General features: G+C 47.5%; 1 protein-coding gene across 1 annotated transcript in view; it reads right to left on the minus strand.

Moving 5' to 3' along the window:
- The window catches only part of LOC142018847 (contactin-4-like), a 242,264-nt gene that overhangs the window by 67,340 nt on the left and 161,944 nt on the right, over nt 1-12,980 (minus strand). The window contains exon 10 of the mRNA XM_075005012.1: nt 847-974. Coding sequence (XP_074861113.1) covers nt 847-974 — 128 coding nt within the window. The remainder of the gene's footprint in view (nt 1-846; nt 975-12,980) is intronic.

Consider the following 12,980-nt stretch of genomic DNA (forward strand, 5'->3'; position numbering starts at 1 on the left):
GAACCTTAAATCCTTTTGGCAAACATTTTATATTTACTTTTGAAAAAAAAATTGTTGAGAGAGATTTTCTGGGAACACAACTGAGATTCATGGGATGTATAAAGAGCATTACCCAGTGGCAGAAATTAATAAATCAAGCCACTGATTATATTTTGGAAAATAAAAAGCTGCATAGCAAAAGTTGTGTCTTATTTTGTCTAAAAGGATTAGACATTTACAGATGCATTAGATTAATTATTTTTAAAGGGACATAAACTAGCCATTAGTTGCCTAGGGTAAGACATTTCCTCCACAGGTAATCTGACTTTAATGAATATAAAGTTAGGCATGTGTTTAAAAACGTTGCTGGATCAGGGCCACAGTGCATAACTCTTCATAATTAGTCATTAGGGAGGCAACTACTTCTGAAGTGTCTATGGCTGGCAACCATCAGAGACAGGACAGTGGACTTAATGAACCATTGGTCTGATCTACTTCAGCACTTCTTATATGACTGTATTTCATTCACTTAGATCTTATATGACAAAATATAGTACTGACTTGCTATAAATATTATTCAGGACATCAAACAGATTTTACTGTAAAAAGTTTTGCCCTCAGTGATACTTAAAGTCACTAGGTAAGTTTTGATATTTGAAAATCTGCAATCTCTGTATACTGCACTGAGGCTTACGACAGAAGGGGCTGTGTGGCTACAGCTCCCATTGACTTCACTGGGAACTGCTGGGATTCAGAAACACTCAAGATGAGAGAACTTTAACACACATGGAGCACCTGTGGTACCCTCTTTCACCATTAGAGATGAGGATGGTGATATCAGCGATGTGTAATAAGGGCTGTTGTTACCTTTCACCACCAAACTTCCAGTGCTGCTAGCAGTCCCAAAATGGTTTGTTGCTATACAGGAATAACTTCCAGCATCGGCCTTAGTGACATTGACAATTCGGAGGCTTCCGTCATCCAAAATATTGATTCTGGAAAGACAATCAGGCATGAAGGGTTTTTTTTAAGGTAGCATAAAATTCTGTTGCATCTGTATCACTTATTTTCACTTTGAACACTACACAATCCATTGTCAGTTACAGAGGGGATTCAAATGACAGAAATCTCTTAGGGCCCAATTTATAAATATGGCAGGCATCAGTTACTTGAGTTTTGTGTGTCTGTGCCTGAGGGCAACTTAAATTTACACTGTAGCAGCATGTATAGGGTTTATGTGACTCTGCATTTTGATATTCAGTGCTCACCAGAACCATGTGATGCCCATACTATACCTACATTTCTAGTCACTTAGGGTGTACTGCATTAAAGGGAAGATTGACCCTACCACAATCAATCTTCTGGAGTTTGCTTTAGCACACCTTGTAGGGATGCACAAAACCGAACGCACAGGCCGCCCACGTCAGTGCCTGTAATCCTGCCCCTCGTTAGGAATAAGGGAAGTCAATAGGAGCAAACACTCCCATTCACCTCCCTTGGTGGAGACAGCACAGAAGCCTGAATTAAGGGACACTGAATCAAGCTACATAATTAATGTAGCTGGAATTGTGTATCTTAATTTGACCTTCTACTACAGTATAGACCTGCCCTCACTCAATAATGGAAAACAGAGTTATTACAAAATTAAACGTCCTATCCTTGATTCTTCTGTAAGACACTTTGTGATTTGTAAAATAAAGCTTAACCAAAACTTGCAAAAATAAGGATATGTTTTCTGCCTGTGGGTTGTTTTACTGCACCATCATGCACGGCATGTCTGACGGTACTGGCCTACACAATCATAGTTTGTGAAGTTCTATAAATTTTCCTTCACAAAAGAATTCCTGCACCATGCAGTGCTATACCTTGTCTGCACAGCAAGGGGCAGCTGGAGAACTGAACGTTTACAGATAGCTAGAGGAGTAGATCCTTGGCCCCCATGCTCTTCCATATATTATATTAGGTTTGGGTCAGGACTGGCTTTAGGGTTTGTTCATGTTTTGGCAGCCTTTTACTTTTCATTGTGTTAATCAAGCTCTTTTTCACTGCTGCAACTCTCAATAAGGACACAGTGTACCTCCATTCCTACTGCTGAAGTTCCCTGCATCACAGGCTATGTGTGTAAATGGAAGCACCAAAAAGAGTTTAGGATGTTGATCACTTTCTCATGAGACTGGCAGGTATACATACTTGTGTTCTGTCTGGTTTACAGCTCAATTCAGCATGCTAAAGCCCAACTGCCTACTGTGGCATCTCAACTTACTTGACACTTTCTCAGATGTTGTGGGGTTACCACAGCCCAGCCTCCTATGGAAGGCCTTATTTACAGGAAATCTGGCATCTACTCTTCTCTGATAATGGTGATGTATTCCACAGTGAAGTTTTTTTGCGCCACAACCTCTCCCAACACCTGACATCCCCACTCATGTTATGGAGCTGACATTGAATCCATTTAAATATAAACACCCTTCCATGATGTGGTAAATCTGTTAAGACCCAGAAAATACTGAGTGTGGGGGGACTCCTGAGAGCTTCCGGCTCTCTGAATCTAAGTGAAATCTCACATCAATTCTATTGATTCTCTTTAGCAACATGTTGATTTTTCATTTGGTCAGAGACTTCAGGAACATTCTCCACATTGTGAGCCAACAGAATTTAAGAGGAGTTTTCAGAGCCAAGTTAACTTTTTCCTTGTTCAGCTTGTGATCATAGAATCAAGGAAATGCTGGACTGAAAGAGGTCATGTAGTCAGTCAAGTCCCCCTGTGTTGAGTCAAGAACAAGTAAACCTAGATTGCTCCCAACAGGTGTTTCTTTAACCTGTTCTTAAAAACCTCAAATGAGGGGACATTCCGTAACTTCCACTGGAAGAATAAATATCTTTATAGTTAGAAAGTTATTCTTAATATCCAACCTAAATCTCCCTTGCTTCAAACTAAGCTAAGTGCTCCTATCTTCAATAAACGTGAGCCGCATCTACATGAGCCGGCTACTTCGAAGTAGCAGTGCCAACTTTGAAATAGCACCCGCCACATCTACACATGGCGAGCGTTATTTCGAAGTTGAAATCGACGTAAGGTGGCGAGACGTCGAAGTCGCTATCCCCAACAGGAGATGGGAATAGCGCCCTACTTTGACGTTGAACGTCGAAGTAGGGCACGTGTAGACGATCCGCATCCCGCAACATCGAAATAGCGGGGTCCGCCATAGCGGCCATCAGCTGAGGGGTTGAGAGACGCTCTCTCCAGCCCCTGAACTCTATGGTGGCCGTGTGCAGCAGCCCCTTAAAGCTCCCCGCCCCCTGCATTCCTGTGCAGGAAGATGAGAGCGTGTGCAGGCAGCAGCACTGCCACACGCTCAGCCTGCACACCCGCAGCAGCCGCAGCCCAACACCCCGCAGTGATGGCAGGCAGCCAGCCAGCCCCCCAAGCGCCCCCAGGGCACCCCCCCAAGGGGAGCCAGGGCTCCCAGGCTCGCAGCCAGCTGGGGAAGAGGCAGCGGGGCCCCTCCTGGATGGAGGCTGAGATCCGGGACCTGCTGGGGCTCTGGAGCGAGGAGGAGGTGCTCCAGGTAATGGGGAGCAAGAGGCGGAATGCGGACGTGTTCGCTCAGCTGGCTGAGGGCCTGGCTGCCCGGGGTCAACCTGCCCGCACTCCTGACCATGTCAGGAGTAAGGTTAAGGAGCTGCGGCAGGGTTACGCCCGGGCCCGGGATGCGACCAGCCAATCTGCGGACGCCCCCGCCACTTGCCCCTTTTACAGGGAGCTCAGGGCCATCCTGGGCCCCCAGTACACCTCCTCCCCCGGCCACTCTTGACACATCGACCGACGAGCCCCAGCAGGCCCCAGAGACGGAGTCCGACCCGGAGGCAAGCCCTGCACCCCAGGGGCCCCCCCAGGAGCCCACCCCTGGGATGCTGGAGGAGGAGGAGGGGGACTCCTCCAGCGACGGGGGGCTCTGCATTGCCCTCCCATCCTGGAGCTCCAGCAGGGCGTCCGCCCAGTGGGTGTCCCCCGACCTTGGGAGTGGACCATCAGGTGCACACCCCTGGGGTTAAGGGGCTGGGACAAGAGACATGTCCAGGGCCCTCCACATGCCCAGATGACCATGGGCCCAAGGACAGCAGTGGCATGTCCCTCAGAAGAGTGCATCAGCCCTTGCCCCCCAGCAGGAAAGCACCATGCCCCATCCCTGGGGATGGGGGGAGTGGAACCCAGGGTCCCCCGTGAGAGGGGGACACCCATCAGCAGCAGCAGCAGCATCTCCCAGGGACAGGGATGGGGAACCAGCAGCAGAGGGGTTGGGAGACAAGGGCCATGGGTCAGGGCCCAGAATAACGGCTGTCTCCACCCTTCTTCCCTCCTGTGTTCCACAGCTGCACCATCGGAGGGCCCGGAGAGCACCGGCGAGGTGTCCGTCGTCCTGGAGAGCACACCGGGGCCATACCAGTAGGCCATCCCCTTGGCGGAGCACCGACCAACCCCAGGACAAGGCCGACGGCAGAGCCACCCGAGGACGGCCACGGACCCCCCGCTGCTCGTGACCCTCCGGCGTCAGCTGGAAGTGTCGGAGCGGCGCCTGCGGGTGAAGGAGCGGAGGCTGGAGCTCCAAAAGCAAGCGCTGGCCTGGCGCCAGGAAGCTTGGGGGGCCTTCATGCGCACCTTTGAGCACATAGTGCAACACCTAGGCCCCCTGCCGCTCCACCCGCTGCTCCGCCTGCCGTCCCTCCACCGTCAGCCACCCTGGGGCCTGCCACCAAGGGGGACCATGGGCCTGGGGACACCGCCCAGCTGTATTTGCCGGTTCTCCCAGCCACCACCCAGCCTCGCCCAGGGCTCCGGCCGAGGCAAGGGTCGCGCCCTCCAACACCGGGCGCTGGAGATTAGGGTGTGGGGCCGAGGACGTGGTCCCCCCCTCCTTTGTACATATCCCCCATTTGTACATAGTTTTTGTTGGGCCCCTGTTTTGCTAGCTGCCCTGCCATGTACATAGTTCCCCCCTTTTTCTATGTTATTAATAAGAGGTTGCACTGTTTGGTTTGAAACAACATTTCCATTTATTTCGAAGAAAAGTGTGGGGGGGTGTGCTCTCGGGTGCTATGTAGTGTGGGCCTGGGGCCAGGGAGTGTTGTGGAGGATGGGGGGGTCCAGTGGGTGGCTCGCCCGCAGCTGGCCCTGCCAGCGTTCACCCCACAGCCTGGTCAAAATGGGCCCGCAGGGTCTCCCGGACCTGGATCCCCTCGGGGTCCACCTGGCGACTGGGGGCCCAGCCCTGGAAGAAGGCCTCTCCCTTGCTCTCCACCAGGTTGTGGAGTGCGCTGCACATGCCCACAACCTGGGGGATGTTGGTGAGGCCTGCATCCAGGAGGGTGAGGAGACACCTCCAGTGCCCTTTGAGGCATCCGAAAGTGCGCTCGACCACCTGGCGTGCATGGTTCAAGTGCGTGTTGAACTGCTTCTGGCTGGCTGTGACATAGCCCGTGTAAGGGTGCATGAGCCAGGGCTGGAGGGGATACGCCGCGTCTGCGATGACGCAGAGGGGCATGGTGGTGTCCCCCACAGGGATCTTCCGCTGGGGGATGTAGGTCCCCACCTCCAGCCGGAGGCAAAGGCCCGAATTTCTGAAGACCTGGGTGTCGTGGGTGCTGCCAGGCCAGCCAACATAAATGTCCAGGAAGCGGCCCCAGCTGTCCACCAAGGCCTGGAGGACCACGGAATGGTATCCTATTGAGGAAGCATCCTCCGCTGTGCTCTGGGGCACGGATGGGGATATGGGTCCCATCCAGAGCCCCAAAGCAATTTGGGAAGCCCAGGCTGGCAAACCCCGCGATAGCAGCACCCGGGTCCCCAAGCCGCATGAGCCTGTGGAGGAGCAGGGCATTGATTGCGCAGACGACCTGCAGGGGAAGGACATGAGAGAGCACCGGTGAGGGGTGTGCAGGGTGTGTCTGGCTCCCCACCCCAGCTCCCCCCCCGGGCTCCCCCCCGCCCCCGGGTCCTCTTACCTCCATGAGGACAGCCCCAATGGTGGCCTTGCCCATGCTGAACTGCTGCCCTACGGATCGGTAGCTGTCTGGAGTGGCCAGCTTCCAGACGGCGATGCCGACCTGTTTCTTGATGGTGAGGGCACGTCACATGGAGGTGTCCTGGTGCCGTAAGGCAGGGGTGAGCCACTGGCAGAGCTCCAGGAATGTGTGATGGCTCATCCGGAAATTCTGGAGCCAGCGGTCATTGTCCCACTCGCCAAGCACCAGCCGCTCCCACCAGTCCGTGCTCGTGGGGTAGCTCCACAGCTGGCGGTGTGTGCGGCGGGGCAGGGGGCAGGGTCGGAGGGCAGCAAGGTCTGGGGCTGCTTCCTCATCCCCTGGGGGCAGCTCCTCTTCCACAAATAAAAGATGATCAGCTGCCTCCTGCATGGCACTAAGCAGGGCAAGCACTGCTCCTGCAGGGGCGGGTGTGTGGACCTCTGGCTGCTGCTGCTGCTGGGGGTCAATGCTGCTTCCACGGGGTGTACATGCTTGTGGCTCTGCAGACCGTGTGCTGTGCAGGCTGTGTGTGTCTGGGAGGGGCCCTTTAAGGGAGCAGCTTGCTGTTGCCCTGGAAGTGCTAGTCTGCCCTGTGACCCTGGCACCCTTATTTCGATGTGGGCCGCTGTGGTGCGTAAACGCTCCCCTGAAGTGCCTACTTCGGTGTAGTGCTGCCCAACATCATATTTGAAGGTCGACGGCACCAGCCCTGGAGGACGTGTAGATGCTATTCATCGAAATAGCTTATTTTGATTTCGCTACATCAAAATAAGCTATTTTGATGTAACATACCCGTGTAGACACAGCTATGAAGAACAACTGATCACTGTTCTCTTTATTTTAAGGCTTAATTTCTTCCTTAATTTTCTTATTTCAAACATACCCATTTTTAAAAATCTTCCTTTACAGGCCAGCATTTCTAAATAGTTTATCTTTTATTGTTGCTTTTCTCTAGACTCTCCAATTTTTCCACAACTGTCTTAAAATGTGGAGTCCCAAGAGAGGCCCAGTACTCCAGCTCAGGCCTCACCAGAGCTGAGTAGTGGATCAATAACCTCCCATCTTACACATGATGCTCCTGTTAGTAGAGCTCAGAATTCATTTAGCCTTTTAAGTGATTGTGCCATATTTTTGACTCATATTTAGCTTGTGATCTACCACAGTCCTTAGCACTTGGAGCATCAGACGCATTTTTGGAGGATGAATGAAGAGTTGGCATTGAAAGCAGTGAATGTACACCATCAAAATTAGATATGAAAAGTGAGGAAAAGAATGGAGCTCCACATGTTCAGGAAAAAGCACTGTTGTATTCAAAAGCAGCAAAAAAGCCTAGTAACGTATTTTGAAGTACAATCCACACCTTTAGCCATTGTCTAACCTTCTGTCACGACATCTACAACTTTGAGTTTCTTGCCATTTATCATGTGTTTATATTCATCTAGCCTCTTACGAGGTGAAATACTGGGAAATATTTCTTCCAACAGGGCTCAAAAGGAGGTCAAAGCACATCTGCCCGAACCATTTACCTAACCTGAGGAGCATGCACAGTTGGATGTGACAGCTACCAGCCATCACTGCGTAGGCTGAGGAGATTTTTCAGTTGCAAGAGCCTACGCTAGTCGAGTCTTTGTTCCACTCATGCTCTGTCAACGTGCGCACTGAGGAGATAGATGCTGCCCGACATGAACATTGTCAATGCATGGCCCTAGCCAAAGCAGTGGCAGAGATTCTGAGCCTGCTGCACGACATTGCCATGATGTAGCTGTACCACCTAATGGAGGCCAGAGAGCAGGAGCTGTGCATAATATAAGCAGTGCTTGGCAGGCTAGAGAATACACTGTGTATGCTTCATTAGTGTGCGCAGTTTGAATCACATAGGGATTTGCCTCGGGTCACTGAAGTCAGCTTCAATATTTTTATTTTGTTGCAGAAATCTAGTGCCGCATGTTAGATTCTGTGCCACCTCCCCAATAATTAGAGAAGATTGGTCAGCAGTTACTTGTCTTTACCAGTCTATTGATACGTATCAATGTGCATGTGATGTGAACCATACATTGGAACACAGAGATTGCCATACTGGATGAGACCAATGGTCCATCTTGTGTGGCATCCTAAACCCAGCAGAGGCCAGCATCTGCTGTTTCAAAGGGAGAACTTGGAGCTCTCACCCACTTCAAGTCTTAAGACACAAACAGAGATGTTTTAGAGGAGTAGCCATGTTAGTCTGCTTCATCAAAAACAATGAGGAGTCTTTGGCACCTCAAAGGCTAACAAATTTATTATGGCATCAGCTTTCGTGGGCTGGCTCACGCTCAGCCAGATGCCGGAAGTGGAAAATTCATTTTAGCCGGAATGGATACGCATATAAAGATGGAAACAATTCCATCTTTGCAGGTGTAAATATCCCTGGCAAACTAAAGTTTCTTCTTCAAGCATCTGATGAGGCGGGCTCCAGCCCCTGAAAGCTTACACCAAAACACAGCAGGGTTTTTCTTAAAGCTGAAAATGCCCTGGACATGCATTGAAAATTCAAACTGACATAACCAACAAATGCAAGAAGAGAAAAACATGCTCCAGCCCAAAAAGAAATCCGAGCCATCCATTCCCTTCTTCCCCACACAGTACCCAGCCCTCTGCACCCTGCTACACACAAAAGCCCAAGAAAGGTGATGATCTTACATTTTATTTTTGGCTTTCAGATCTTAAAGAAAGGGACAAAAATCTTCGCATTTTTGAAACCAAAAAGGGAAGAGAGATAATTATGTTTATTTTTATTTGTTTAGCATTAAAAATATATGTTGGATGAAATGTCTTGTGTGTCATTGTTTCACTTGCTCAATGGAAGCCAAAGCTGTACAGATAGGAGAATGAAGGATCTGCTGGAAAGGGAGTCCTGGGGGTGAAATGAGATGAGGTCCTGGCTGAAAAGAACCAAGGGTGGCTTGGGAGGCAGAGCAGGTGGAGCAAATTTATTTAAAAGGCGATTATTAGATTTCAACAAGGCATGCAGCAAGTCCAAGGGTGCAGGACTCCTTTGGGTGCAGACTAGGACTACATCAAGAAGGCAGTGCTGCCTAGGCCACGGGGCACAAACAGTATGTCAGGTTTCTTCTAGCCTTGCCATTGATTTCCCTCTTATAGTGGGCAGGTCAATTACCCTCTCGGTATCTATTTTCCCATACGTACATTGGAAAGCCCTTTGAGGTCTGTGGATGAAAAGTGCTAGATAAGTGCTATTAAGTACTGGCACAATGCTCCTAAGGGGATGGATCATAGATCTTTATTTCAGATAGAGCTAGTTGGAAGCTATTTATCAGAGAGTGTATTTTCATGAATAATGCATTTTAATTTTATCCAGTGTTCAAATGGCTCTAATTTTGAGTTTTGTCTAATTCCCCCTCTCTCTGGCTTCCAAATGCTACCCTGTTCCTGTGCTTCCTTCACAGCATCAATTTAGTTTGTTGATCACTTGAAAGAAATTTTGATTTCAGCCTCCTAAGAAGTGACCTTTGGATGATGCCCGTGAGTCTACTATCAGCTTTGTGCACATTTCAGGGGAGGGTTAGAGCTGCTTAACTGAATGAGGATCTATATCACTCCTGTTTCTGGACTTGAATTCACGTTGGTGGCTCTCAGAAGTGACAGTGGGTGTCTCTTACTGAAGAAACGAGGTTGCCAACAGTCCACTAAGTACCTAAATAGACCCTACCACCTGCAAGCTAAAATCTGTGAATAAACTCTTCTTAATTCTGAAACCATATTCAAGTAATAATCCCTTTTACTTTCAGGCTAAAGATTTATATTAAAACTGACTCATACCTATGTAAGACAAATGTACATTTTATAAATAAATCAGACCCTTAATCTTACTCTTTGAACTGTGACTCATTGATTAAAAGGCCCTCATGGTCCATTTTGTTGAAAGTACGCCTCTAACCTATATATTTTGCCCCCTAATATGAAGCTCATATGGTAGGAGTGAACAGGAACAATTATTCCAGCACTTTGAAATTTGTTAGAGTTCAAAACATTGGGACTTCATAAGCTTGCTTTGAAGATGTAGCCAAATTAAAACAAAGGAAAAGGCTCCTTTTATGCCACTGAAGGCTCTCAATCTGCTAATTGGGTTGAAGAAAACATGTCTTCATCAGCCATTTTCAGCAGTTTGGTTAAAAAGGTTCTTTTGAGATGAGAAGTTCAAATTAAATGAAGTATTGCTCAGCATATTGCTCTAAAATAAACCCACCAACACATTTTCTAATTAGTTGCAAGGAACAATGTTAACTAAAGCAACATTTTCCACAAATGCATGTATTACTCTAGTGGAGAATCAAATGTCAATTGCTGAGCATATTTTTTTTTCAGATTAAATAGCCCTTTAAAACTGATTCAAACTTGAAAATATGGGGAAAAAATTCAGTAGTTATACCTGGAGAATGTGTTAACAGTGCTACCATTTAAAGATAATTTACAGTTATAGGAATCTAAGAACATGGTAAGAAAATGTAAAAAAAGTTTCCACAAATTTTGCCATGTTTGTTGAAACTCGATGGTAATGATCGTTCAGTCTCTATCAGTCATTATTATTTACATAGTGCCATACAAGCACAGTGTTATCAAAATCTATTTTTCAATAGATTTCCATTGACTTCAATAGGCTTTGACTTAGGCTTCTAAGAATTACTCTCATGCTAAAGATCCACAGGCGGCAGATAAGAGCCATAGAAAAAGTCTATCCACATTCAACAAGAAATAACCACTTCACTGATATAAGGCAAGTCCAATTCTTCTGATACAACCAGGCTCCCCATACCTTCACCTCTTGCAAAGGTCTGACAGACTTATCTTTTACACCATTCTTCATTGCCCTCAATTCCCCACAGCATCTAAAGGCAGCAGAAATCAGATATTTAAGAAGAATGCCTTGGCTAAACCCAGTACTACATCAGCAACCTGGCAACAGTGATACAGGCCAACTCAGGGTATGTCTACACTTACCATGAGACCAACCCATTCAAGGTCTGTCTTCCAGAGTTCGATTTTGTGTGTGTGGTAAAGATGTGCAAAATTGATCTCTTTGGGTCTGCAGTCAACTCCCTGAACTCCTGCTCTCGCAAGGAGTAAGGGAGGTTGATGGGAGAAATGCTCTCGTCACCTCCCACAGTGAGGACAGACCTTACAGTCAACTGCAGATACGTTGATTTTAGCTACGCAATTGCCTTTGCCCTCCGGGAGAAAAGATTAAGTTTATTTGGAGTGTCCCTTGCTCCAGAGTGCTTGGCAGGCAGCACTGTCCCAGCACTCCCAGTACCAGGTAGACAGATAGACAGTGCGACTGGCACCAGTCTCAGGGTCATCTGCACACTGGCCCTCAGCATCCTGCACTAGCCTCTTGGCTACAGAAGAATTGAAATGGAAGGGAAGAAGCAGGCAGGAAGGAACCTGGGGTTTGAGCTTGGCAGAGGTGGGGCCAGGCTTTCTAGGGAGGCACAGCCTTCCCCTGACTATGTTACCGACCACCCACGACCAGTGCTCCCTGACAGCTGAGTGCTCTGGTGGCCACCCAGGAGAGATTCAGGTGCTGCCCAGCTGATCATCACAGCACCCACAGTGGGCAGCATGCGCTGCTATTGGTGGTGCACATCCACACATGCTTTGGTGCATGTAACAAAATGTATTCTATGCACGAATGGCAAAAATTAGAGGGAACCCTGCCTACGCATGACAAACAGAAGGCAAAAATGAGCAAATCTGGGCCTGATTCAACCAAAAAGAGGCTGGGCTTGTCAGAATAGAAGTTGTTTTTTGAGGGGTTTCTATAGCAAAGAATTCACCACCCTTTAAAGTCAGGCCTAGCCCATTGAGATATGTTCAAATGCTTCAGGCTGGCTAAGACTATATTTCTAACTCCTCTAGCAGAAAACAAAGCAACAGAAATGTAGCACTTTAAAGATGAACAAAATGATTTATTCGGTGATGAGCTTTCATGGGACAGATCCACTTCATCAGACCAATCTCGTTTCCAATACAGACTGACATTTATAGGTACAGAGGACCAAAAAAAATTCATAAAAAGTGACAAATCATATAGGATTGAAGGAGGGGGTGAGGGGTGGGGGAGGGGTGGGGGTTAAATTGTCCTGTCTGAGATGATTCCGAGCATCAAAGGAAGGGAAGCAGTCCTACACTAAAGTAATACTAATACAGGTTACACCACAGTCATACTTATCCTGGAACTTTCACTTGCAACAAACCCCGCTGCCAATTCCTCCTAAGCTGAGAAAGATTCTCACTGAATAAATAATTAAGTTAGTCTTTAAAGTGTTACATTTCTGTTGCTTTGTTTTGTTGCAGTACAAACTAACACGGCTACCTCTCTGTTACTATCTCCCTAGGAGACGCTATTCATACACTCATTGAAACCAGGCCTGTGCAGAGAGAATTGTGAGGATAACCATCATGAGAAGCAAGGTGCAAAGCACTTTCATCTTAACAGTAGATAATTCATGTTTGAAATACCCATATTTAGCGGCTTATGTGGCCTCTTAACAAAGATGAGACACAGTAATTTTTTTGAACTGTTGGTGTAAGCCACTATTACTGAATACTTAAGCATGGCTTGTAACTTGAACTGAGAAAAGCTACATGTGTATATTCCCAAAGATTTCACCAAGTATTGCCATTGATCTCATATGCATTTTCAGAACTGGATCTTTAGAATATCTCTTAATCGTGTCTTTACCCTATATTTAACACTGCAAGATGCTTACTACCTATACAGGGAACATAATGTTATTGATTATGATTATAGACAAATAATTGATTAGGCAGATTAATCACATTTATTTGCTCCTTCCGTGAGCATCTGGGAGATTGAAACATTCCACTGAGGCCAGTAAAACTCACATTGTTCTTGCTCATATGATTTTCATTTCTGAAGTCAGTTTGTTGTCCAGGTGGTATTTTCTAGGTTCCAA

This window comes from Carettochelys insculpta, chromosome 11 (assembly GCF_033958435.1).
Source record: "Carettochelys insculpta isolate YL-2023 chromosome 11, ASM3395843v1, whole genome shotgun sequence".
NCBI classification, from domain to species: Eukaryota; Metazoa; Chordata; order Testudines; family Carettochelyidae; genus Carettochelys; species Carettochelys insculpta.